This window comes from Gracilinanus agilis, chromosome 2, assembly GCF_016433145.1.
Source record: "Gracilinanus agilis isolate LMUSP501 chromosome 2, AgileGrace, whole genome shotgun sequence".
NCBI classification, from domain to species: domain Eukaryota; kingdom Metazoa; phylum Chordata; class Mammalia; order Didelphimorphia; family Didelphidae; genus Gracilinanus; species Gracilinanus agilis.
The window spans coordinates 441,016,799-441,044,445 of record NC_058131.1 but is presented as its reverse complement, the minus strand read 5'-3'; the positions used below and the strand labels follow the sequence as shown (position 1 = coordinate 441,044,445).

The 27,647-nt window shown below is 36.5% G+C and overlaps 1 protein-coding gene across 1 annotated transcript in view; it reads left to right on the top strand.

Annotated features, from left to right (window-relative positions):
* The window catches only part of TGFBI (transforming growth factor beta induced), a 67,504-nt gene that overhangs the window by 32,725 nt on the left and 7,132 nt on the right, over positions 1–27,647 (top strand). Inside the window, exons 3-15 of the mRNA XM_044659939.1 lie at positions 180–340; positions 696–860; positions 6,827–6,973; positions 11,031–11,172; positions 13,087–13,299; positions 13,515–13,652; positions 14,645–14,790; positions 17,866–18,002; positions 19,174–19,304; positions 22,881–23,005; positions 24,395–24,497; positions 26,514–26,590; positions 27,275–27,447. Of these exons, the coding sequence (XP_044515874.1) occupies positions 180–340; positions 696–860; positions 6,827–6,973; positions 11,031–11,172; positions 13,087–13,299; positions 13,515–13,652; positions 14,645–14,790; positions 17,866–18,002; positions 19,174–19,304; positions 22,881–23,005; positions 24,395–24,497; positions 26,514–26,590; positions 27,275–27,447 (1,858 nt within the window). The remainder of the gene's footprint in view (positions 1–179; positions 341–695; positions 861–6,826; positions 6,974–11,030; positions 11,173–13,086; positions 13,300–13,514; positions 13,653–14,644; positions 14,791–17,865; positions 18,003–19,173; positions 19,305–22,880; positions 23,006–24,394; positions 24,498–26,513; positions 26,591–27,274; positions 27,448–27,647) is intronic.

The window sequence follows — 27,647 nt, the reverse complement described above, 5'->3', positions numbered from 1 at the left end:
GGATTCCTGCAGTCTACATATTGAAAACCACAAATTAACATTATTTTAACTATATTGTATTTGTATTTCTTTTTTAAACATTTTAATTTAGTTTGGCAGTTTTGTGGGCTGAGATAGACCTCTCTGGTATAGACAACTGATTTTTAAAAAATTTTAAATACGTTGCTTGATCTTTTCAGCATTGCCTCTTTCAAACATTTATGAGACTTTGGGTATTGTTGGATCTACCACTACTCAACTCTACACTGACAGGACTGAGAAACTGAGACCTGAGATGGAAGGCCCAGGAAGTTTCACAATCTTTGCTCCCAGCAATGAGGCCTGGGCTGCTCTGTCTGCTGTAAGAGAGTAATCATTTACTTCTAGTGTTTTCTTGCTTCTTTCGTCAGAGACATTTATGTTTTTGTAAAAGTCAGTGTATAATGGGGGTGAAATTGTACTATGGATGGAATCTACAAATAAATAAATGTGAACATAGGCCACATAAGGAAACTTTCCTCATTTTCCCTTATTGAACCCAACTGAAACCTGAGTTTAAACCTTTAAAGACTAGATGACTATTTAGAAAGGTAAATTGCATCTAAAAATTGTGGTCAACCTCACCCAGTATCAGACTCTAGACAAAGGAACTGTCACCACAGGATTACCAGATGCACAAACCTTTTTCCTTTCTTTCCTTCCTTTCTTTCTTCCAGGAAGTTCTGGATTCCTTGGTCAGCAATGTCAACATTGAACTACTCAATGCCCTTCGATACCACATGGTAGACAGACGAGTTCTTACTGATGAACTGAAACATGGAACAACACTTACCTCTATGTACCAGAACTCAGATATTCATATCCATCATTACCCCAATGGGGTAAGAATTCTTTTTTTTGTACAGATCTACAATTTCAATAAAAATGTCAAACTCTCTCTACAGTAATTCCCTCCACTGGTACAGATCAAACAACTTGTCTGTATCTTTCAGTCTTAGACATTTTCCTAGGGAACTGAGAAATTAAATCCCTTACCTGTGGTCACACAATGTATTTTCAGAGGCAGGTTTCGAATCCAGGTCTTCCTATCTCTAAGGCTAGCCTTCTATCTGACCCACTATGCCAAGCTGTTTTTCAGAGTATATTTATAATAATAATAATAATAAATAAATAAATAGAAATAACTTAAAATAGTATTTATATGCTATTGCTCTTTATCAGTAATGATGATGCTCTTGACCTACCATCTTCAGTGGAACTTGTTTTCTGATTAGTTGTCTCTTATATGAGAGGTTGTGTAGTACAGTGGAGAGAGAGAGCTAGCCTCAGAGCCAGGAAGACTGGAGTAGTTTATGCCCCTGACCCAGACTAGTTTGTATCCCTGAACATGACACTTAACCTCTTAGTACTTTAGGCAACTCTCCAAGTCTCTAAGTTATAGAGAAGATGCCAACAAAAATATTAATCAAAGAAATTCCTCACCAGGAACTCCTTCTACCAAAGAAAGCATGGATCCAGTCTATCCCATTGGTTATTAGCAATTTATTGAATCATTTGTACTCTTTCACCTGTTGTTGCTTGTAAGTAATGGTATTCTTTGTGAAATAGGTAACTGTAGGCAAGGGCAGAACCCTAGCCTTGAAACAGAACAAAGCTAACTCTGCTACACAAGAAATGAATTCATGCTGTTAACCTCATTAATGCCATGTGCTAACCTCTGAGATAACTGACTCTAGTGATTCCTTACAATAGACTTAATCCAGTACTGGATTTTTCTATAGCCAAAGCTTAGCAGAATCTCACCTCTCTGTGTTAATCAAAGAGTGACAATGACCTCTAGGATCAGGTCTCCATTCTGGGTTCAAAATCCTTTATAATCTGCTTCCCTTCACCTTTTCAGTTTTCTTGTGCATTACAATCTACTATCCCATTCCACCCCTAGACAATGAGATCCAATGACACTAATGTCCTTGCTCTCAGGTTATTTGAATTGGCTGTTTTCCATGCTTGGAATATTCTTCCTCCTAATCTCTCCCTTCTGACTTCCCAGATGTTTCCCATTAAATTGTGAGCTCCTCAAAGGCCAGAACTGGTTTCTTTTTAAAATTTATTTATTTATTTAAGAATATTTTTTACATGGTTACATGATTCATGTTCCTCCTCCCTCCTCCCCCTCCCAGAGCTGATGATCAATTCTACTGGGTTTTACATGTATTACATGTATAATACAAAATTACATTTACATGTTCAAAACACATTTCCATGTTATTAATATTTGCAATAGAGGGATCATTTAAAGTCAACATCCCCAATCATATCCCTATTGAATCATGTGATCAAGCAGTTGTTTTTCTTCTGTGATTCTACTCCCACAGTTCTTTCTCTGGATGTGGATGGTGTTTTCTCCTAGGTCCTTCAGGATTGTTCTGGATCATTGCATTGTTAATAGTAAAGAAGTTCATTACATTTGATTGTGCCACAACATATCAGTCTCTGTGTACAATGTTCTCCTGCTTCTGCTCCTTTTGCTCTGCATGGGTTCCTGGAGGTCTTTCCATTGCACATAAAAATCCTTCAGTTCATTATTCCTTTCAGCACAATAAGTATTCTATCACCATCAGATACCACAATTTGTTTAGCCATTCCCCAATCAATGGACATCCTCTCATTTTCCAGTTTTTTGCAGCTATAAATATTTTTGAGCACGTATTTTTCCCCTGTTGTCTCTTTGGAGTATAAACCTAGCAGTGGTATGGCTGGATCAAAGGACAGACAGTCTTTTAAAGCCCTTTGGGCAAAGTTCCAAATTGCCCTCCAGAATGGCTGGATCAATTCACAACTCCACCAGTAATGCATTAGTGTCCCAATTTTGCCACATTCCCCTCCAACATTTATTACTTTTCTTTGCTGTCATATTGGCCAGTCTGCTAGGTGTGAGGTGGTACCTCATAGTTTTGATTTGCATTTCTCTAATTATGAGAGATTTAGAACACATTTTTATGTGCTTATTGATACTTTTGATTTCTTTATCCGAAAACTGTCTATTCATATTCTTTACCCACTTATCAATTGGGGAATGGCTTAAATGTTTGTACAATTGATTTAGCTCCTGTCACCAACCTCTTCCACCCTTCTCTTGTATTGGTCTTCTCCTCCCTCCCCCCGGGAACTTTATTATGAAATATATATTTATCTCATTTTTTCTCTTTCCCCATTTCTCTTATTATTATCCTCTTTTTTACCTCTAGTTTTTAATACTTTTTTTTGACATATTATCCTATACAATTTGTCACTGTACCTTCTAAGTAAACTTCTTCTAGCTACCTCAATAATGAAAACAATTTTTAAGAGTTACCAATATCATTTTTTCATATAGGGATCCAAATCATTTGAATTTATTGGGTCCCTTAATTTTTTTTCCCTTTTTTAATTACCTTTTGGTGATTCTCTTGAGTTCTGAATTTGGGCATCAAATTTTCTGTTTAAGTCTGATCTTTTCTTCAAGAATGCTTGGAAATCTTCTATTTTATCAATTGACCATACTTTCCCTTGCAAGAATATATCAATTGGTTGTAGATCCAGTTCCCTTGCTTTCTAGAATATCATATTCCATGCCTTCCAGTCCTTCAGTATGGATGCAGCCAGGTCCTTTGTAATCCTGACTATGGCTCCATATTATGTGAATGGTTTCTTTTTAGCACCTTGTAGTACCTTTTCCTTGGTCTGGAAGTTCTTGAACTTGGCTATAACATTCCTGGGCATTGTCAATTAGGGATTTAATGTAGGAGGTGATCTGTGGATTCTTCCAATCTCTATTTTACCCTCTTGTTCAAGAATATCAGGACAATTTTCCTGGATAATTTACTGTAGAATGATGTCCAGGCATTTTCTTTTATCATGATTTTCTGGTAGTCCAATAATTCTTAAATTGTCTCTCCTGGATCTATTTTCCAGAGCTATTATTTTATCAATGAGGTGTTTCATATTTTCATCAATTTTTTTCATTCTTTTTATTTTGTTTTATAGACTCTTGCTGACTTATGAAGTCATTTGCTTCTAGTTTTTCAATTCCAGTTTTTAAAGACTGAATTTCATCCCTGGCTTTTTGATCCTCCATTTCCTTTTGAACTATTTTTCTTTGTAGGTCATCTTTCACTTTCTTTGCTTCATTTTCAAACTGCTCAACTCTGGCTTCTAAGGCACTATTTTCTTGTTTTAGTTCATGTGCCTCTGTTTCCATAGGGCATTTTTTGCTTTTTAAGTTCTTTTCCCAATTTTCTTCAGTTTTTCTTAATTGTTTTTTGAATTGTGTTTTGATTCTTCCAAAGCCTGAGTCCAATTTGCTGGAATTCCTGAGTTTTTGCTTGGTGTTCCTTGGTCCTCCTCTATTCCATTTGTTCTTTGAATAGAAGCTGTCGATTATAATTTCTTTTTTCCTTTTCTGTTGTTTACTCATATTTTTTTCCTTCTTCCCCCTTCTATCTTGCTCCTCTATTTATTTGCTGGATCTATGACTTTGGGCTTTTCTACCCTGAAAGGGTTTCTTCTCTGTTCTGCTGATTAACTGGATTAGGCTGATGTAATTGACCTGTTGTATTAATGTGCCCTGAGGCCAGATCTTCCTCAGCTGCCAGCAGAAGCTGAAGGTGAAAATGAAGGTGTGGAGGCTGAAGGCAGTAACCCTTGTCCTCTTCTCTAGCCTTTCTGACAGTAGTTTTCCTGCCAGTTGCCCAGCCATAACCCTGAGCTTCCAGTGGTGATACCAATGTACTCCATCCTGGTTGTAGCCTTTGCCCTGGGATCCCAATCAGCCAGATTCTTACTGCAGGTCTCAGTGCAGTAGGTTGTGGAGGGATGTTGGAGATTGAGCTTTTCTGCCCTCTGGAGGCTTCTGAATATCTACACTATTGATAGATTGGAAATAGCTAGTTGAGCTTATCTGTAGAGCCAAATGTGCCTTGAGGCCAAAACTTCCAGAGTCAGAGGCCTAAGATGGAGGCATGGTGGCTGAAAGCTGTGACCATGTTGCCCTCCTCTTAGGCCCTCTCCTTCACCTGCCTCCCTGCCAGCTGTGGTCATAGCCCTGACCCTTGAGTAGCTGTGGTAGTAAGGTACTCTGAGCTGGAGCCCTCACCCTAAGATCTCACCAACCACCCAAGTCTCAGCACAGTAGTTGGAGGAGGGGTCATGGAACCTTCCTTCTTTCTTTTCCTTAAGTCTAAGAATTCAACCTTCTCTGTCTTTTAAGTTGAATCCAGCAGGAGGGTCCCCTATCTCTGTCCTGTTGTTGTATTTGGTTTTCTGTCCCCCTCAAAGTGCTTTGTTTTTTTGATTGGTGTGGAAGAATTTTCACAGAGGAATCAACATTTGCTGCTTTTAACCCTCCATCTCAACTCTCCAGAACTGTTTTATCTTTTTTTTAACCTTTCTTTGTATCCTCAGTGATTAGCACAGTACCTGATACCTAGTGATCACTTAATCAATGTTTATTTAGTGAACATTAAAAACAAAAACAAGAAAAAATAATAACAACAAAAATTAAGATCATGGATAATCTCTAGAGTAGATGTTAGAGCCTAAAGACAATTACTGGTATCCTTTCCACATCTGGGGATTAGGGAAAAAGCACCCTAGTAATCTCAAAAATCTGAGTAAAATTTTTGGCCCTGGAGGGGCCAAAATTCATGCCATTAGAAGAAGTCTGAATTAAATTTTTTTTCTTTCTTAAGTGTTTACAGTATTAAAAGATAAAGAATATTAATATTCTATAATACTATGCATATATTTCATGCATTTCTAAATTTCTGAACTTTTTCTGTGTTGTCCTCTGGCCTTCATACATTGTCTGTGGCTTCCATAAAACTCTCCCCAAAATGCCCATTTAATTTCTTATGCCAACCCATATATATCAAAGCCATGATGGGGGAAGTCAATGTGGAAAGGATACCTGTATACTGTAACTCTCTACTACAGTCTTTTTATATAATTGAAATTAGGTTAAAAGAAACATTCGATGCAGCATTGAAAGAGAAACAAAGTAACGGCTGTTAAACTTTATTTTCCACCATTAATTTTAATCTCAGTGAGTTGCCTTGGGACACTGAAAGATTAAATGAGTTGGGGAGGATAATACAGCCCATATGTATATATGAGAGCCCAAGTCTTCGTGACTCTGAGATCAATTCTTTTTTCATTTTCACATTGCCTCTTTAAGGCCCCAATTATAGAATAGAAGTCAATCTTATTGTTAGTTCCTGTCCTAGAAATTATACCACTGAAATCATAGACCCAGTCAGAATTATTTTAAATTACATGGGGGGGAACCTCACAAAACATAGAATATAATTATTATTTGACCATACAAAACTCTTGAGAAAAATTAATAGAGTTTTTATTGGGCAATACAGGAAAATTCCTAAAAGCAATTAGATGTGTGGAGGTACTTAGGTGACTCAGTGGATTGACAGCAGGCCTAGAAATGGGAGGTCTTGAGTTCAAATTTGTCCTCAAGACACTTCCTATCTGCGTGACTGCAAGTGACTTAACCCCCACTGCTTAGTCCTTATCACTCTTCTGCCTTGGAGCCAATATATAGTATTAATTCCAAGACAGAAGGTAAGGTTTAAAAAAAATATTAGGTGTAGAAACTTTAACCCTGCTGAAGTGACCCACAGAATGGGGGCATTTGAGCTGATAGCACTAGGTTTCATCTAGAGTTCAGCGGAAAGTATGCAAAATTGCTAATGCAGGACGACTAGCAGTCTGAGGAAATGAAACTGGAGTCTTCATTTTAAGGGTTTGATTTCCACTCTGTCCCAACTGCTTTTCTATTTTTTTCCTCTTACAGATTGTTACTGTCAATTGTGCTCGGCTTCTGAAAGCAGACCACCATGCTACTAATGGTGTGGTTCATCTCATAGATAAAGTCATTTCCACCACTACCAACAACATCCAACAGTTCATTGAGATTGAAGATACATTTGAAACCCTTCGGGTGAGTGTTTTGATTGGACAAATGTTATTTGTTCAGATAGAGTCAATAAGTGGCTTTAGAATATCAATATTTGAGTGGTCAGAAAAAAACAATTCTTAATTTGCTGGAAGGCTTGGAATAAACACCTTCAAAATATGTATCATGGAATTAATTAATTTTAGTATCAATAATTTGAAATTTATATACTAAAAAACCACCATTTATTCTAGTGAACTCACTTTCAGATCTCTCCTTCTTGGTTGAAAAACTTTCTAATCATATTGGCTTCACCAGCAGAAACAGAGAAATATTTTCTTGGATGCTGAAGGGTAGCTCACTTGTTTGTTATTATTATTATAAACTAGGTCACATCTGGACTTCTGCTTGAAACACGCAACATATGGGGGGGTTCTTGTATGATCTTTTAGAGTCTGTTTAGACCCTTGAAAAAATGAAACACTGGACCCACTTTGATTAAAGGAGTTTATGTCTTATTTACTTGCTATTTGGGAATTACAAATATAAGTAATTATGTATTTTTATATTTCATTATAAATAATAGCAAATTGCATTCATATTATGCTTTATGGTTTATAAAGCACTTTCCTTCCAATAATACTATAAATAGTGTAAATATTATTTTCTTCACTTTATGGGTGAAGAAACTGAGGATTAAGGACCATGACATTCTAAATAGCAGTCTAAGTGTTAAAGATCAGGATTTGAACCCAGGGTACCTGACGTTAAGTTCAATTCTCTTTTTTTTCCTACTATACCATGCCATCTTTTATTTCACTATTTATTGAAACCTAGGCTAGCTACTGTTACACCATTGTAACCACTGTTACAATGTAAGAAAACATTAGTTTCAGATTAATTAATTCCATTAAGGAAGGGTGAGTGGGACTTTATTGTAAGCTGCTAAAATTTAGAGGCTGGTTGTTCTTATAGCCCTTCAGAGCATAGAAACTATTGTACTTAAAATATGCTTAATGTTTTAGTAAGAATAGATAGTCTTCTCCCATGCAGCTACACTGCAGATAAACCCCTTCTCATCCCTGGTCTCCTTTAGCAAAAACCCCTCCAGTGTGATTTACCTAATGTGCAAAAATTGCTGGTTATTTTTCTGGCTTCAGAGGTAGAAATCCCTCTCTCTGTCAAGAAATGATTTTTGAAACACTTTACATAAAGCCATACTCATTTTTCACCATAACCTCTTCCAGTGGTGACAGCAAAAATTGAGATATGGAAGTCAGAGTTTAATTATTGACTTGGATTTTGTCTACCTGTGTGGCTATAGAAAAGTAAATTCCTCCTTCACAGGTTTCACTGGACATTTGTTTTTCTATGTGTGTAGGAGCAATTGTTCTCTACTTCATTTGAGTAAATGAACAAGAGGAAATGAAACTTTTTTGTAAGCAATTTCATGATTCTTTGAGTAGAGAATTCCCTGGCCACAATAGTCATGAGACACCAAAATTAGGGAGTATGGGATGCTGTGGTTACTACTTCCCTGGAGACAAACAAGTCTAAATTGAAAAACTCTGGGTCTAAGCTGACATGAGTATAGTTCTTCCATAAACTAGCTAAGCTGTAAAGGGGGATAGGATCACAGATTCAGAGCTTGAAAGGATCTAGAGTTCATCTAATATAGCCACTGCTTTTTATAGATGAGGAAACTGAGGCCCAAATAGATTAAATTATGTACCTAAGGTCCCAAAGGCTAAACTCGGATTTGAACAGAGGTCCTTTGAACATAAATCTTTTTTCTTTCTTTTAAAAAAATTTTTTTATTTTGAATATTTTCCCATAGTTGCATATTTCATGTTCTTTCCCTCTCCCCCAAACCCTCCTACCCTCCTTAGCCGACACACAATTCCACTGGGTTTTACATGTATCACTGATCAAGACCTAATTCCATATTATTGATAGTTGGACTAGAGTTATCGTTTTGCATCTACATTCACAATAATATCCCCATCAGCCCATGTGTTCAAGCAGTTGTTTTTCCTCTGTGTTTCTACTCCCACAATTCTTCCTCTGAATGTGGCTAGTTTTCTTTCTCATAAGTTCCTCAGCTTTGCTCTGAATCCTTGCATTGCAGCTAGTAGAGAAGTCTGTTATGTTTGATTGTACCACAGTGTATCAGTCTCTGTGTACAGTGTTCTCCTGCATCTGCTCCTTTCACTCTCCAGTTCACATGGAATTCTTCCAGTTCTTTATTCCTTTGAGCACAATAGTATTCCATAACCAACAGATACCATAATTTGTTCAGCCATTCCTCAATTGAAGGACATTCTCTCATTTTCCAATTTTTTGCCACCACAAAGAGTGTGGCTATAAATATTTTTGTGCAAGTCTTTTTCCTTATTATCTCTTTGGGGTATAATCCAAGCAGTGCTATGGCTGGATCAAAAGGCAGATAGTCTTTTAAAGCCCTTTGAGCAGAGTTCCAAATTGCCATCCAGAATAGTTGAATCAGCTTTGAACATAAATCTAACACTCTTTCCACTATACCATGGTAGTCTTTTTTGCTTTTGCATTCCCAAAAAACCTTTCCAAAGGCATTATTGTACAGGAATAGATCATGGTATTTAAATTTTTTAAATTTATTTTCAGTTGCAAATTTTCTCTATCCCTCCACCTTTCCTCTACTCATTGAGAAAACAAGGAACATGGTACCAATTATATATATGAAATCCCGAAAAACATATTTCTGCATTAGCCATATTCTAGGTTTAAAAAACACAAAAAGAAAAAAGGAAACAAATATGTTTAATCCACACTCAGAGTTTATCAAATTTCTCTCTGGAGCTGTATGCCATTTTTTTATGATGAATTGTGGTGTATCATTGTTTTTCATAGTTAATTATCTTTAAAATCACTATTATTATAAACATTGTTCTTCTGGTTCTGCTTACTTCATTTTGCATCAGTTCATATGTCTTCCTAGGAATTTTTCTGAAATCATCCCTTTCCATCACAGTCATATACCATTTCCCAAATGATGAGCATCCCTTCATTTTCCAATTCTTTGCCATCAGAAAAAGAGCATTTATAAATATGTTTGTATATATAGGTCTTTTTCCTTTGATCCCTTTGTGGTATAGGTTTAGTAGTAGTAATAATGCTGGGTCAAAAGGAATGTACAGTTTTATTGCGCTTTTTGTATAATTTCATGTTCTGCAGAATATTTTGACTAGTTTATAGCTCCAATAGTGTACCTATTGTCATATAACCCCTCTAGCATTTGTTATTTTCCTTTTCTGTTATCTTAGCTAATCTCATAGGTGTGAGGTGGTGTCCCAAAGTTGTTTTAATTTGCTACATCATAGGATTTAGAGAATAAAATTTGGTCCTATGAGATCTATTTCAACATCTTCATTTTATGGAAGAAGGACTTAAGGCTAAGAAAGATGAGATTTATTCAAGAACAAATGAGCATGGAGATGGAATTTGAACCCAGACTGTCTGATTCCAAATCCAGTATTCCTTTCACTATGTCACAATGAATGCCTCTAGAAAATAAAAAGAAACAAAGGATAGAAAAATTAGGATCACATATATGGAACATGTACTAGTCACTTAGTAGGCAGAGATATACTTTACTTACCCATTGCTTTGGGGTTCCATTAAAATTTTAAACCCTTTAAAAATAGGTCAATCTAAGACCAACTGCATAAACTTAATTTAAAAAACCAAACACCTTACCTTCTGTCTAAGACAGAAGAGTGGTAAGGGCTAGGCAGTTGGGGTTAAGTGACTTTCCACAGCTAGGAAGTGTTTGAGGCCAGATTTGAACTCCAAACCTCCCATCTTTAGGCCTGGTTCTCAATCCAGTGAGCCACTAAGCTGCCCCTTTTAAATTTTTCTTCCCTGGAGAAAAAGAATCTTATTCAGAGCCCAGAGGAACCAGAATAGGATATAGTAGGATTACAGGCATCTTTGGGGCAGGAAATACTGGAAGTCTTCATTGTCGTAATGCATACTTGACATCTGGTACACAGTAGGCACTTAATTTTTTTTTTAAACTTGAATTGAATTCCCTTAATGGGGATCTTATTCTCTTTCTTTTTAGGCTGCTGTGGCTGCTTCAGGCCTGAATACTCTGCTGGAAGGTGATGGTCAGTTCACTCTCTTAGCCCCAACCAATGAAGCATTTAAAAAGATCCCTCCAGAAACCCTGAACCGTATTTTGGGTGACCCTGAAGCACTGAAAGGTGAGTGATTCCCTCATCAAGTGTGCAAGAAGTGAGTCCTGGTATCAGAGTCAGTGATTGAGGCTGAAGGTAGTGTTCTGGTAGTGATGGTCATCATCATCATCATTATCATTTATGTTAATAATAATAATTTTACATTGAAAGTCCTCCTTTAATGCTTCATTGTAAGAGTGATACCTGGGCACAAGTTCTGACAAGTCCTTTCAAGCTAAGGCTTCTTTTAAGTAGGAACCCAGCAGACTGTGTCTGTCAGCAAAAGTCACTATTTATTAAGCTCAGAAAAAGCTTGTTCCCCAAAATTTGGCTCCTAAGTCATTATAGCATATAAGACTATAAAGATAGTAAGGGGTAGAGGGGCTCTCACCTGTGTGATCATAAAATAGCTCACATTTGTATAGCACTTTATGGTTTATAAATTGTTTTATAAACCTATGATACTCAAAATGCAAAGCAGAGCCAATAAAGGACCATAGAGTTAGAAAGGACATTGGAGGTTATCTAATATGATCTCATTTGATAAATAAGGAAACTGAGACCCACAGAGATTAGGTAACTACCTTTCCCCAGTTCATATAATTAATAAGTGCATAGACACATACAACACATGTCCTTAAGATGTGCACTCAGGAAATTTTAAAAATTAAATTAAATATTTGGACTCTATATAAAGGAACTTATTTTTATTTGTCAAACTAAAGAAACTAAAACTTTAAATACTTTTTTCATAAACTTTATTTAAAAACATAAACTTTAAAAACAAGATTGTAAATATCCAAACTTTTTGAGGCTATGTGGGCCCAAGTACACCGGGCATACCTAATGTGAATTTTATAGCTATGAAAGAGGAGCTGTGTTGGAATTTGAACTCAAAGACTGTGACTCCAAATTCAATATTCTTTACACTACATTTTGCTGCCTCCCCTAAAGGAATCTATCCAAAGTCAAGAGGAGTTTGAGCAAGTAAATGATTATGTACTAAGGAAGAAGAGTTTCAAATCATAATGGTTCTATTCATTCCCCTGGGGTAATTTGAGTCAGAAAGTTTGCTATCAGGCAGATGTGATCCTCTGGTGCCCATTAAAGGCTGAGCAAAGAATTTTAACATCAGAACTGGCAAAGAGGCAACTTTGACTTCATGTCCATCCATTTGTTTACCTCCTGAATCCTTCACATTCCTACAAAGAAGATGGAAAAGAAACCAGGAAGACCTGGGAGGAGGCTTGCTAGTAATAAGCCACCTGGGGCCCATACAACAGTTAAAAATTCATCTTGTGCAGTCTCCTTATTTTACAGATGAGGAGACTGAGGGCTAGAGAGAACATATTATTTATTCTTGGTCAGACAACATAGTATTTTAAATATATTTTTAAATTTTAAAACTTCAAGTCTAATTTTCTCTCCAATACATTATAGTGCCTTCAACTCTGTTCTGCTTTGGATGTTGTTGAATTCTTGTCCTTCTGGCAGTTGATTCAGCCTTAAAGCATTCAGACCTGCCCTGGAGAAAGGCCAGAGCAGCACCGCTATATTTGACATTAGATTTAGAGTCTAGGCAACCAAAGCCTGTCCTATAATAGAGCTGGACTCTACGATCTGCTAGAAGATGCTATCTATATTCAGCAAGCATTTATATGCCCTACAATCCCTGAAAAAGAAAATACCAAATAGTAGAAAAACTCTCCCTTTGGTTGAGCAAATAGTTTTTGCAAGAACCAAATGACTCCACAGTGCATTGCAACTTTCCCCTACTGATCACTATCATGTTTCTGTTCCCATATTTTATAGCAAAAGGAAATTTGTAACTGTGCTTTACATTTTCTCTGTCTTCCAGCACTGTGCCACCCTACTCTCCCAAAATATGGATTTATGATTATTTCAGTTCTTGCTTTGAGTTATGTCCTGTTTGTTCCCCAGACCTGTTAAATAACCACATCCTGAAATCGGCAATGTGCGCTGAAGCCATCATTGCAGGACTGTCCATGGAGACTCTGGGAGGCAACACCCTGGAGGTGGGCTGTAGTGGTGATGTGCTCACTCTTGATGGGAAGGCCATCATTTCAAACAAAGACAACTTGGCAACCAATGGGGTGATCCACTATGTGGATGAGCTACTTATCCCAGATGCAGGTAAAGCTCAGTAATATACATATATTCTAAAGTCAATTTTTACAAGATATCATTATCCTAATTTTCTGAAACTACTCTGCACTGATGATGTTTATTGGAGAGTGTTGCTTCCAAATATGACATTCTTATTTACACGTGACTTGTCTTAGGGTGGATGGGCAACAAATAAAAACAGCATTTTTAACTTTCCAACCAACTTTTGTTTTCCCTTCTAGCTAAGACTCTATTTGAATTAGCCACTGAGTCTGATGTTTCAACATCTATTGACCTTTATAGACAAGCCGGTCTTGGTTCTCATCTCTCTGGAACAGAACGCTTGACTCTTCTTGCCCCTCTGAATTCTGTATTCAAAGGTAAAATTAACAACAAAAAAGATATGACAGCTTACCTGGGCATAAAGATTCTCTTTCTGCTACCATATTCCCCTCTCTAATTCTCCATTTGAAATAATGGGCACATATATGAAATATTAACCTCACTAAGTTGCATTTTAATGCCACAGAAAGTGGCACACAACTTCAAGGTAAAAAGATTTCCTGGTATTTCACTTGGTAAAAATGGATGAGAAGCCACTTCCCAGCTGTGTGACCCTGGGCAAGTCACTTGACCCCCATTGCCCACCCTTACCAATCTTCCACCTATGAGACAATACACTGAAGTACAAGGGTTTAAAAAAAAATGGATGAGGAAGAAAGGGTGACTCAGGATCTTTTCCTTAAAAATTAGTCTTCATCTTCTAGGCAAAGATCATTTATTTTCTTATGCATTTGTTTGTGAGATTTGACAAATGTAGTGATGAATAAGAAATGCAAAGTAAGGCATAGTGGATAAGAGACTAGCTTTGAAATCAGGAAGAAGGGGATTCATATCCTGCCTCTGACACATACTGTAATGATTGATTGCATGCAAATCACTTAATCTTTCACTGCCTCAAACAACTATCCAAGAATATGTTATAGATGAGTTTCTGATCTATATGGGAGGAGAAAATTTCTATAATGGGTATTCTCCAAACCAAAGTAATCACAGGTCTGGACTACACACACTCCAAAATATAGTTAATCATATTCATGCCTTATTTGAATCAAATCATTGCTTTCCAAACTTCCTATTGAACACAACTCTACAACTCTAGCTATTCTCTCAATATCTTCAAAAATAAGTTCCAGAGTTTAGCAAAAACTTAAACTTAAAGGGCTGACTCTCCTACACTCAAGAGGCAACTAGTTTCTATTGAATTTTAAAATTTCAGCAAGTTGTAAGTGTTTTTTACTATATTCGCCTTCTGAAACATTTTGTTAATAAGAAAATGCCTCACTGAAACTTAATAAATATTCTCTTACAGATGGTGTCCCTTACGTAGATGCCAATATGAAGAATTTGCTTCTGAATCACATTGTTAAAGACCAGCTGTCTTCCAAGTATCTGTACCATGGACAGATTCTGGACACTCTGGGTGGCAAGAAACTGAGAGTTTTTGTTTATCGTAATGTAAGTTTTGATCTTAATATGCTAGTTTGTTTGTAATTATGCTCCTTCTTTGGATCAGTTCCATAGGTTGTCAGATTATTATCACATCTCTATTTATTAGTAGGAGTTGGAAAATATTTGACAGATTTGATATTAAAAAATGTTTCTGAAAGCTAGAGGAAAAACATTCTGAAATAGGATCTTATGTTGGAAATGCAAAATTCTTTTTTTTTAGAGATCTTTGAAGATAAGCTAGATGCACTATCTGCTTAAGAGAATTAAGGACTGGGCTGCTATGAGGCAAGAGAATAGAGCAAACATCCATCCACTTTCATTTTAATGTTTTGTTTGTTCAACGGTTCTTATTTGGAAGTCTTAGCAGGTTTAATAGAGTACCCCAAGGATCTATTCTTGGCCATTATCTGATCACCATTGTTTTCAGTGGCTTGAGTGCAGACATAGCCAATATGCTTATTAATGTTTTGGATGACAAGAAGTTGAACAGAAATAACTAACATAGCAAAAGGCAAAAATAATATCATAAAAGATTTTGATAAACTGCAGTAGAGCTAATATAAGATTAGAATTAAATAGAGATAAATGTAAAGTCCTAAATTTAGGCTCAAAAAATCAACTTTAGGGGCAGGTCCTGGTTTCAAATCTGGTCTCCAATACTTCCTAGCTGTGTGACCCTGAGCAAGTCACTTAACTCCCATTGCCTAATCCTTACCATTCTTCTGTCTTGGAACCGATACTTAGTATCAATTCTAAGACTGAATGCAAGTTTCTTTAAAAATTAACTGTATAAAATAAGAGATAGCTAGTCTGACATATACATGGAAAAGATAATAATGTGGCATGGCATCCAAAAAAGATAACCTCCACTTGTTTTGATCTACACCTATGATTTCGTTGATGTTATAAATTTGAAGTGTGGAAACCCCTTCCATGTCTCTGCAACATATAGTCTTAGTTAATTGTTTAAGAAACCAAGAAGTCAAGTAACTTATCCATGGTCACACAAATAGTATGTAACAGAAGCAAGATTTGAACCCAGGTCTTCCTGATTCCAAGTCTGGCTCTCCATCAACTATAACATATTATCCTACCATACAATCTTAGACTGAATTAATTGGAACATTGTGTCAAAATAAGGGAGAATGATAGCCCTGCTGTATAGACACTGCATAACTTCAAAGGAAGAAACTTTACAAAATCCAGAAAAACTGGAAATCATGCCATATGACAATCACTTTAGGAACTGGAGACATTCAGCCTGGAGAAGACAATATTTCAGAGGGGAGGAGTATTGACACAAGAACTTTCTTTTATGGGTTGGATGAGATGATTGATAAGGTCCCTTCCAACTCTCAGATACTTTGATTCTGAAATTCAGTGAAGTATGGGAAGGACTGTTGTTGGAAGAAGTATTCAACTTTTTTCTGCCTGTTCTCAGAGGGAAACCAGCAATAGTGGTGAAAGTGGCATACAAAGGTTTCAACTCTATATAAAGAAAACTTCATAAAACTTAGAGATGTTCACAAAAATAGAATGAGCTTTCTTGGAAGGCATTGATTTCCCCATGAATGACTATTAAGTAGAAATTGGATGAACTCTTGTTGAAGACGTAGAAGAAATTGCTGTTCAAGTACAAAATGGATGAAATGAGCTCTGAGGCTCTTTCCAATTTTGAGATTCTATTAACCTGTGTGTGTGTGTGTGTGTTTGTGTGTGTGTGATATATATATATATATATATATATATATATATTATATATAATGTTGCCTCAATAAATATATTTTAATGTGCTATTTCTAAGGAATAAAAAGAGTCAGAAAGAATAGGGTTTGAAAGCTGCCTCAGAAACTTACTTTATATATAAAACTTGTTACCTCAGTTTCCTTCTCTATATAATAATAGTACCTATATAATAGGACTGTTGTGAGGATGGAATGAGTTACCTGATCTATAAAAGGCATTTTACCAATCTTTTTTTATCAACCATAAAAATGTGGCTTCTATTTAAAAATGACCACAACCAAAGCAGTAGATTGTGAATTCAATTTATTAATTTGATGGCTAATGGACATTAGACACTTAACATCTTAAATATTACTTATTTTGTTGTTGTTCAGTTGTTTTCAGGCATGTCTCATTCATGTTTCTTTGGCAAAAATAATGGAGTGATTTCCCATTTCCTTCTTCACCTTATTTTATAGATGAGGAAGCTAAAATAAATAGGGTTAAGTGACTTGTACAGAATCACACAGCTAGTTTGTGAGGTCAGATTTGAACTCACAAAAATAAGTATTCCTTACTCCAGGCTTGGTGCTTTATCATTGTGCCACCTAGCTCCCCCCAATTTTTTTCATAGCTTCTTTGAATTCCACAAAAATTTAACAAATACTTAATAGTATCTTCTGTGTGTTAAACATTGTGATGCCAAGATCACAAGGAGTTTGTGTTCTAATGATCAAATTGTGGCAGATACACAAATATGCAGCAAAGCAGAACATTAGAAAGACCAAAGAAAGATACAGACAAGTTTTAATGAAAAATTTGAAGAAGGAATTTCATTGCCAGTGGAGAAAGGTGAGGAAGAAGAATCAGGGAAGGAGTTGGAACCTGACATGACCTTGAAAGGAAAGGTTTCTATAGATATAGATAAAAAAGGAAGTGTATGTTCCAGTCACTAGGGTCAATATACAGAAGACAGCAATAGTTGAGATGAGGTCAAGGAGTAGGTAATAGTCCAATTTATAGAATTATGCGGAGGAGTATGAAATAAAAGTAAAGCTAGGTGTGTTCCAGACTGTGGCAGGCTTTGAATGCCATTCTATGAAGTTTATGTTTTATCTTACAGAAAATGCATTAAGGATATCTGAACAGGATATTTAAATGCTCATTTTTATTATTTTCCTTCACATAGAAAAATGCATCATATTCTCTTAGCCTCAATTATTCTTTCAGGTGAGATTGAGATTGAGGAAATTAGTTTGTTTCCTCTGATCATGTCCAAATCTGAGGTAACCGATGAGAGTCAGCAATCCTAAGAATTAATTGTCTTTCCCCTCCTTCCTATCATTACTAACACAGAGTCTGTGTATTGAGAACAGCTGCATTGCAGCCCATGACAAGAGAGGAAGGTTTGGCACCCTGTTTACTGTGGATCGGATGCTGACACCACCAATAGGGACCATCATGGATGCTCTTAAAGTTGACAACCGTTTCAGGTAACAATCATACCCCTTCTTTCTCTATCCTAGAGATGTCCTTTGCAATTAATATTTCAAATGGCAACTGGCTATAATTCTCATGAATTCAATTTCCCTTTTCCTTCTCCTCTTCCTTTCTCTCCATCTTATGCATTTATGTCAAGTATAGCCTTTTCTGAACTTTCCTAATGGGAATGTAGAGAGGATGGATGGCATACCTAAAATTAGATGTAGAATATGTTTCCCTGGTTACATGATTCATGTTCGTTCCCTCCCTCCCCTCCTCACCATAACCAAAGAGTAATTCCACTGGGTATTACATATGTCATTGATCAAGACCTATTTCCATATTATTAATATTTGCATTGGGGTGATTGCTTAGAGTCTACATCTCCAATCATGTCCCCATTAACCCATGTGATCAAGCAGCTTTTTTTCTTCTGTGTTTCTACTTCCACAGTTCTTTCTCTGGATGTGAATAGAATTCTTTCTCATAAGTCCCTCAGAATTGTCCTGGATTATTGTATTGCTGCTAGTAGAGAAGTCCATTACATTCGATTGTGCCACAGTGTATCCATCTCTGTGTAAATGGTTCTCCTGGTTCTGCTCCTTTTGCTTTGCATCAATTTCTGGAGGTTGTTCCAGTTCACATCTTTCTACATTTTTTATTTATAACTTGTTTATTACTTCACCATTGGATGCATTTACCTCCCTTCACTTGTGTTCCTCCATGACTAAGCACAGCTACCAGCAAGATTAAGTAAAATATAATAAAATTCTGAGCATAATGGAAATCATGAACACACTCAATACTAATTCCTTAGCTGCTTCCTTAGGGTTTGGCTTATTTACACCTATTCCTTTTCTACCTTCTCTCTGTCATCTTCTGAAGCCCCAGTTGTTTGACAGCCTCATGGCATTGGCTACAGGACATTTCACTGCAGTGAGAAGAGACCAAAAAGAGAAAGCCAGAAGAGAGAGAAGGCCAAATTCAAACTAGACTCTGCTGTTCTTTGTGTGCAGTCCGAACAAAAATCTTAGCAAATAGGAGTTTAAAGTTAAGGGTTAAACTGAGGATTGTGAATTTAATCATCTACATTCTACTACTCCTTCCCCATTCCTTATGGAAAATTGAGAACTGGGTCCCCCCAAAGTTCTACAATAGCTGTCATTTCTTGTCTTTTCCTAGCATGCTAGTGGCTGCCATTCAAACTGCAGGTCTTACAGAAACCCTCAACAGAGAAGGTGCCTATACTATATTTGCTCCAACAAATGAAGCCTTCCAAGTCCTGCCACCAGAGGAGCTGAATAAACTGATGGGTATGTGCTTCGCATTGCCACACATCCAGGAAGGAGGTCTGAGGAGTTGTTTTCTCTCAGATATTTGCTTAATAAATGTTTGTTCTCTTCCAAAACTATAAAGTATTATCAAGTTATGTTTGTTTAGAAGCTGGGTTAAGTGAGATCTTATTTAGGTGAGAGGGAAGCCACCCTATGATCCCTACTTATTATATTCTATCCCTTCTTTGTTGTTTTGTTTATTTTGGTTTGGTTTTTCTCTGACAAACTTGTGATATTGTCAGTAAAGGAACTCCCAGTGTGGAAACTCACTACATTAGTATAGATCAGCAAATCCTCAGAGATGCCTGAGGACACAAAGACAATAAGAAACTTAGTCTTGGTCATGGACCCAGTATATACCAAAGGTACTTACTGGAACCTAGGTCTTCCTTACTCCAGGGTCAATTCAATATCCACCAAACTGTTATTTCTCTCCCTTTTCTTTTATTTGTGGGTGTTTGAGGTACATGGAGATAGAGAGAAAAGTAAGAGTTTGGTCTAGTTTGGAGATTTCCTATAGGGAGACCTTTTGGTGACTGGGACATTGAGAAGGTAAGTGATTTGTTCAGAGTCACACAACCAATAGATGCCAGAGGCAGGATGTAAACTTTTCTCTTCCTGACTTTGAGGCCTACTGTATCCATTACACCAGTGTTCTACCTCTTAGTTATTGTCGGGTACTTATAGACTTAGAATGAAGGACCTCTTAGGAAAGCCTCTATCTCCTCTAACTCATCCCCCTTCCTCTAGGCAGGCCTACTCCAATTCATCCCAAATTAGTGAATCTTCCTCTCCTTTTTTTTTTTTTTAACCCTTACCTTCTGTCTTGGAACCAATACTCTGTATTGTTTCCAAGGCAGAAGAGTGGTAAGGGCTAGGCAATGGGAGTCAAGCAACTTGCCCAGGGTCACTCAGCTAGGAAGTGTCTGAGGACAGATTTGAACCTAGGACCTCCCATCTCTAGGCCTGGCTCTCAATCCACTGAGCCACCCAGCTTCCCCCTTCTTCTCCATTTTTAACAGCATGAATAGTTAGGAACATAACATAACATCATCCAAACTCTGGACTTCACACTCCATGTCCTTTATTTGTCCATCTCATGAAAGAAGAACAGAAAATTTAGTTTGCAATCCCTTAAATGGCTGAATTTGAATATCCTCCAACTTCATTTCTTCCCTCTCCAAACCAGTAGGCAAATGTCTTCATGGATCAGTAAATTATTGTCTAGTAAGCGTACTTATTTCATACTCTCTAAAGGGGATGACTTTGTCTTCATTCTCAATACCAGTTGTCTCTATTTCATCTTTCCAACAACAAATAAATATTTCTTAATATAGATAGGGATTGTTGGACCTCCATTTATGATAGTGTAATTAGGGAAGAGGAAAAGAAAATTGTTGTCCATTTTTTTTTGTGTTATAAAAGCTATATAATATATTTTCCTACCCATAAACATAGCTAAGCCTAAATCAACCAAAACAAATGGGAAATTGTCCTACAACAATATCTCCAGCTATCTTACTCTTGACAATGATCTCTACCATTTCAATATCTATGAAGGGTATCATCAAATCACAGATTTGAAAGACAGGACCTCAGAGATCATTAATTCTTATTCTACAGATTGGAAAACTAAGGCCTAGAGAGACCTTCTCTAAGAATTCCCTAAGTCTTCTCTATGATCACACTTCTCTAAGGACACAAGTAGTAAGTACAAGAACTAGGGCCAAGTACAAAGAAAAGAACAAGGTTAGAGAATCCTCATTAAAATTCCACTTGTTCTCTGTATAACCTTGTACAAGTCATTTAACTCTTGTGAGACTGAGTTTCCTCATCTATTAGAGACATGGACTAAAGGGTCAATAAGGTTCTTTGTGTATCTAAATCTATGAACTATAATCTATGAATTATAAGTGAATACTAAATATATTTGAAACATTTGAACCCCAAGACCTATGATTCCAAATCCAATTATCTTACCACTTCCTGCCACTGACCCCATTGTAGTTTCTCAGTCAGGGCATATACAAAAACACTCAATATTTATTGAGTCCAGTTCTGGGACTACTTTAGACCCCTCATCTCTTCCTTTCTCTGTCCTTGGCCAACTACAGTCCATACTTTCTGTAGGGGGTACCTAAATCTCTTCATTTGTGAATGTGGAAAGATATTGTCCCTTTGTGCTTAAAGGTTCTATTGCTCAATAGTAATGTGGGATTTCCAGATACTGAGTGAACGCTCCACAAATGCTGGGGGGGGGGGAATCTAATAACTCCTCAGATGAAAGGCAAATGAGATGCAAATGAGCTGTAAATGATCATTGGAGAAATCTAATCATTCTGATGATATATCAGATACAAATGAGATTACAAGGCAGCTGGTAACTTAAAAAAATTTTCCTACTTGATTTCATAAGCATCTTTGTAGTCTTATTGACATAAGCCTAAGCAAAGAGATCTTTCCCAAGTCCATCAAGACACCAATATAATTCATAAGGAATGTTGGACTATAACGATCAGGAGATACTATAGGGGTAATAGTTAGCTCACCACCAATCCTATGATATCCACAATCTCCCCAGGGAGACACAGCTATTTATTCTTCTAAGTACACCCTCAAGAATACCAGAGTCTTTGAGAGAAAATATATTTGAGTGTAGAAAGTGTAAATATATCACTACTGTGCATACCTAGTTTTTACCACTCTTCTGATGAAGCATCCCAGATGTGGAAGTTGGAAACATCTCTGACTTTTGAAGCAAATATTTAGTTCCTAGAAATATGAGCCATGCTTTTAGAGGTGTATATTTTAACTCATTCCCTGCTCCAGAAGTCCAAATCTAGTCTTAAGCACTTAATAACTATGTAACCCTGGGTGAGTCATTTAACTATTCTCCTCAGTTTTCTCTTTTATAAAAGGAGCTAGAGAAGGAAATGAGAACCAGCTAGAGAAGGAAATGAGAACCATTCTAGTATCCTTAACAAGAAATCCTACATGGGGTCACAAAAAGTCAGGCATGACTGAAACAACTGAAAAATAACATTAGACTCATGGCTTGGAAGGAAAAAACAATTTGATTTAAAATCCTTCCTCTGAAACTTACTAGTTATATGACCCTGGGTAAATCATTTATCCTCTTTTTACCCTAGGTAACTTCTATTAAATTAGAGATGGGACTACAATCTATACTTGTGTCAAATAGATAGCAGGGGTTTATACATGAGGAGCTCCCCAAACTGAAAAAATAACAGACATCTAGGGCATTCCAATAAATATTTAGCAATAACTATTTTAGATAGATGGTCATTCTTATTTGTTCTTTATTAAATACTGGTTTCCTTCAGTGTTATCTATTAAAGTTTGCAAGTTCCCCAAAGGATTCCTATCCTATCAGGGTTGTTGGATTTGTTCTAAATATCATTATGTGTGGTCAATGGCTTTCTAAACATTTTTTGACAGTCATCATAATAGCCAGTCTGTTCATTCATTAATCCAAATTGGCGTCTTTTATCTTTCTAAAAAACCCAAGAATTAATTTGCTGCCCTTTCTCTCAGGAAATCCTAAGGAACTTGCTGACATTCTAAAATATCATATTGGGGATGAAATCCTGGTCAGTGGAGCTATTGGAGCCCTGGTGAGATTAACATCTCTACAAGGTGATAAACTGGAAGTCAGCTCTGTAAGTACTTCTTTAAAGTTTATTCATTCATAAGTAGTTTTTTATACATATTCAGGCTAACTTAGGCCCTACTTATGCACCACATACATCATTGATGAGCAAAGCAATAGGGCAACTTCATGAAAATGAAATTTCATGAAAATATGCAGAAAATAAAACCTTCCGGGAGTAGGAAGGATCTGAAATAAAGACTCTCAGTAGAAGCATCCTGGCATCACAATCAAAGACCAAATATGCATTTATCTATATTTTTATCTACACTCACACACACATAACATATACACACAGAATTTTGACAACCTTAAAGTATTATATAGATGCCAGTTACTACAGACTAATGTTGGTATTAAATAATGCCAGACACTATTCTAAGTGCTGGTGATACAAAGAAAATGCAAAAAACAATCTCTATCCACAATTAATTTGCATTCTAAATGAGGGAGATATACAAAGTAAGCACCAGGTAATTTTAGAGAGGAAAGTATTAGCTGCTGGGAAATAGAGGCAGAGCAGAAAAAGTCCTTAAGAAGAAGGTGGTGTTGAGCTTAGGGTTGAAGGAAGGCAGGGTGGAGGCGTGTTGGAGGGTGGAAGGAGAAATGAAAAGCATTTGAAGTATTTAGTTTCATGATATTGGGAAATCTGTTCAGATTATGCCCACATTCAGGAAGAGAGCAAGAAGGGACAATAATACTGGTTTTAAGTTCTTATTTGCTATCTCAGTAGTCTTCTGTGACTTTCTAATCTGGATTTCAGGCTATTTTATAGCTTGTAAATTAGAGAGATGCTCCATTCATCCATATCTATGATCTCTATTTCTTTATTATTATTTCTTTGTTCAACAGGGTCCTTCAGAGTATTAGCAAGGGAAACAAATAACAAGAGGATACAGTTGCACTTAACTTCTTTGGAACCTGCCTTTCCAACTTTATATATATTTCACATACTCTGTGATCTAGTTAGACAGACCTTTCAAAGTGTTATCCTTTCCATATGACTTTCAGTCTTTCACCTTTATGGATCCTGCATGCCCTTTTTCTCTCAAAATTTTCACCTTCTTTCAAAGTTCTGCTCAAATGCCTGAAATGCTAGAGAGTCAAACTGCTAGTGGCAGCCCCACAAAGGTTATCTTATATTATTTTCTCTATACTTTTATTTGTCTTTGTATCTTCAAGGTCCAGAAAAACTACCAGGAGACCACAAGCATTTAATATATTATTTTTGTTGATTGCGCTAAATTTAAGGGACAAATAGGGGCAAGTGGTAAAGATTTTTTAATTCTCTGTAGATATCAATTATATATTCTCCTAAATTCACTATAATTGATTTGGGCTATGTTCATATAGTCATTTATTTCTGTATCAAAATTTTTTTTTACATTTTCTCTCCTAGAAAAATACTCTTGTGAATGTCAACAAAGAACCTGTTGTAGAAACTGACATTATGGCTACCAATGGTGTAATCTATGCTATTAAGAGTATTTTGCAACCTCCAGGTAAGGACAATAGGTAGCAGGTCTGTTTGGGATACCTTGTGCTGATTCTTCATAGATTTATTCTGAGCTGGCTGCACAAATAGTGGGTTGAGGTGGTAGGTGTTGTCTAAAGGAAAGCACACCAGACTTGAAGTCACAATAGCTGAGTGGTACCTTTAATGGGAATAATTAAATTTGGAAGTGGGGTGGGTTTAAAGAGGAAAATAATTAATTCTGTTTTAAACACATTTAGTTTAAAGTGCTAAAAAGCTATTGTTCAGCAGGAAGTTGATGATGAGGTCCCAAAATTCAGAAGAGAGATGAGGGCTGCATAAATAAATTTTGGAGTCATCTTCATAAAGTTGATAAATGAACTTATGACACCTGTTGAGCTAAGTACGGAGTAAACAGAAGAGGGCCTAGGAGAGAATCTTAGGAGCCAGTCATATTTAGGGCATGAGAGATTGTTGATGATTCAGCAAAAGAGACTGTGAGAATGTGGTCGAACAAGCAGCAGAAGGACCACAGACGAACAATTTCATAAAAGCCAAGGGGGATAGAGTTTCTAGGAACTGAGAGTGATCAACCATGTAAAACTACAGAGGGATCAAGTGGGATGAATTCTGAAACAAGGTCATAGTACTTAGCAATTAAAACTACATTGGTAACCTTGCAGAGAACAGTTCAGTGGTTGGGAAGATAGTAGAGATGAGGAAGCAGAGACCACAAGTGTAAATGACTTCTGCTAGGAAACTGTGAAAAAGAGAAGAATTATAGTTTAAATGGATATGAAAATAATTGAACAAATTATGGCATACAAATGTAATGGAATACTAATATGCTGCAACAAACAAAGGGATGGTTTCAAAGAAACCTGGGAAGATCTGTTTGAACTAATGTAGAATGAAGTCAATAGAACCAAGAGAACAATATAAAATAAGAACATTTTAAAGACAAACGACTTATTCAGATCAGCACAACATTTATGACCAACCAAATTCTAAAGGACCGATGATGAAATATGCTACCCACTTCCTGCCAAGCATGAGTTAGACTCAGGGTGTAAAATGAAATATATATTCTTTGGGTATAGCCAATGCAGAAATTTATTTTGTTTGAATTTGCATATTTGTTACAAGGAATTTTTTTCCATTAAGAAAGAGATAGGGAGGGGATAAAATAGATTCTGTTCATTGGGGGGAAAATACACTTAATTTTTTAAAGATCCTGGGCATAAGAGCAGTGGAGAGAAAAGCTATGAGGCAGGGAGGGTGACCTGGAATATCAGATAGCTTCAGCAAAATTTGGATGAAGTAATAAAAATGGATGCAATGAGCATCAAATAAAGAACTTCTCAATTATGTTATTGTTATATATATAATATTTATATATATACATATATATCTCCTTTATATGCTTACTTGGCTCTGCATCAGTTCATGTGAATTTCCTATATTTCACTAAACTCTTCAAATTCATCATTTTTTATTATGCAATAGTGCACAATTTATTTATTATTAAGATTCCTTTTATCCATGACAGTCATCCTTTGAAGATCACAGCTTTGAAGCAGATCAATGGTGCAATGGTTAGAACATTCACTGGATTTGGAATCAGGAAGACTTGAATTCAAATCTTTCCTCTGATGCTTGTTATCTGTGTGACCCTGAGCAATTGTCTCAACCATATCTGCAAGATGGAAATAACAACACCTATCTCATAGTTATTATGAGAATCAGGAGATTATATATGTAAAGTATTTTGCAAACTTTAAAGCACTGTGAATATGGTAGCTATTATGTTATTATATCTCATTTGCTGAGGTTTTTTTCAAAGTACTAAACAATTTAGTACATAGGACCTTTTAAAAGTTTGCCTTTGTTCCTTTTCTATGGAGCTGCTTCATTGGAATGCCCTACTCTAGGAATATGCTTGAGAAATTCTCAATTTAGGAACTACGGGTCAGAATAGAGGTAATAAAAGCCAGTAGTTGTTTGACATCTCTCTAATGTATGCTGTTATTTTCTTTCTCTCCAGTCAATAGAATTCAGGACCAAAATAAGAATCTTCACTCTGCCTTAGAAATCTTCCAACGAGCACCTGCTTTTTCTAAGGTAAGACTTTTTTCCTCAGTGTCTATTTTTCAGTCTAAGTACCCTCAGGTCCTTTAGCCAGATATTTCTGGCCATCCTCAAAAACTAGATTTCTCAAAGCTTTTCCAGCTCTGCTGATCTCACAAAATCTCAGAGTTAAAATGCATATATATGCATATATATGTACACATATACACACACATATATACACACATACACACACACACACACACACACACATATATATATATATATATATCATGTACTTTGGATTCCCATCTGAAAAAAGCAGTCATCCAGTAAGGTATCTCATTCCATTTTGGATAACTAATCGTTAGGAAGTTTTTTCTTATATCAAACCAAAATCTGACTCTCTCCAACTTCTACCATTGCCCTCAAGGGCCAAGTAGAAAAAAATCTAATCTGTTTCTTACATGAAAGCTCTTATGAAGCAAACTATTTTAGGTCCCCATTGTCTTCTTTTCTCCACATTAAACATTTTCAGTTTCTTTGATTGTTTTCTATGATATTTTTCAAATCCCTTCACTATACTGCGATCCTTCTTCTGAACATATTATACTTTATTTTTGCCCTTTTTAAACTGTAATGATTAGAATGAAGATATCCAGATATGGTTCAAAGAGGGCAGAATATAATGGAGCTGTGGCTTTGTTCATTTTGGACATGATACCTCTCTTGATATAGACCCATGATGGTGAACCAATGGCACACAGAGACCTCTCTGTGGGCACACATGCCAAGGGCCTAATGCCCCAAGGACCCAAAGCACCAATCCCTGCAGCACAGAGTTCCTCAGAGTTCCTAACTAGAAAGCCAGAGGGAGATGTAGCTGAGCTGTTCCCTTTCCCCTCTCCTAAGTAAGAGTTAGTAAGCAGGTCTCTTCAAGAAAGCATCCCTTAGGGGCAGCTGGGTAGCTCAGTGGATTGAGAGCCAGGCCTAGAGACGGGTGGTCCTAGGTTCAAATCCGGCCTCAGACACTTCCCAGCTGTGTGACCCTGGGCAAGTCACTTGACCCCCATTGCCCACCCTTACCACTCTTCCACCTATAAGTCAATAC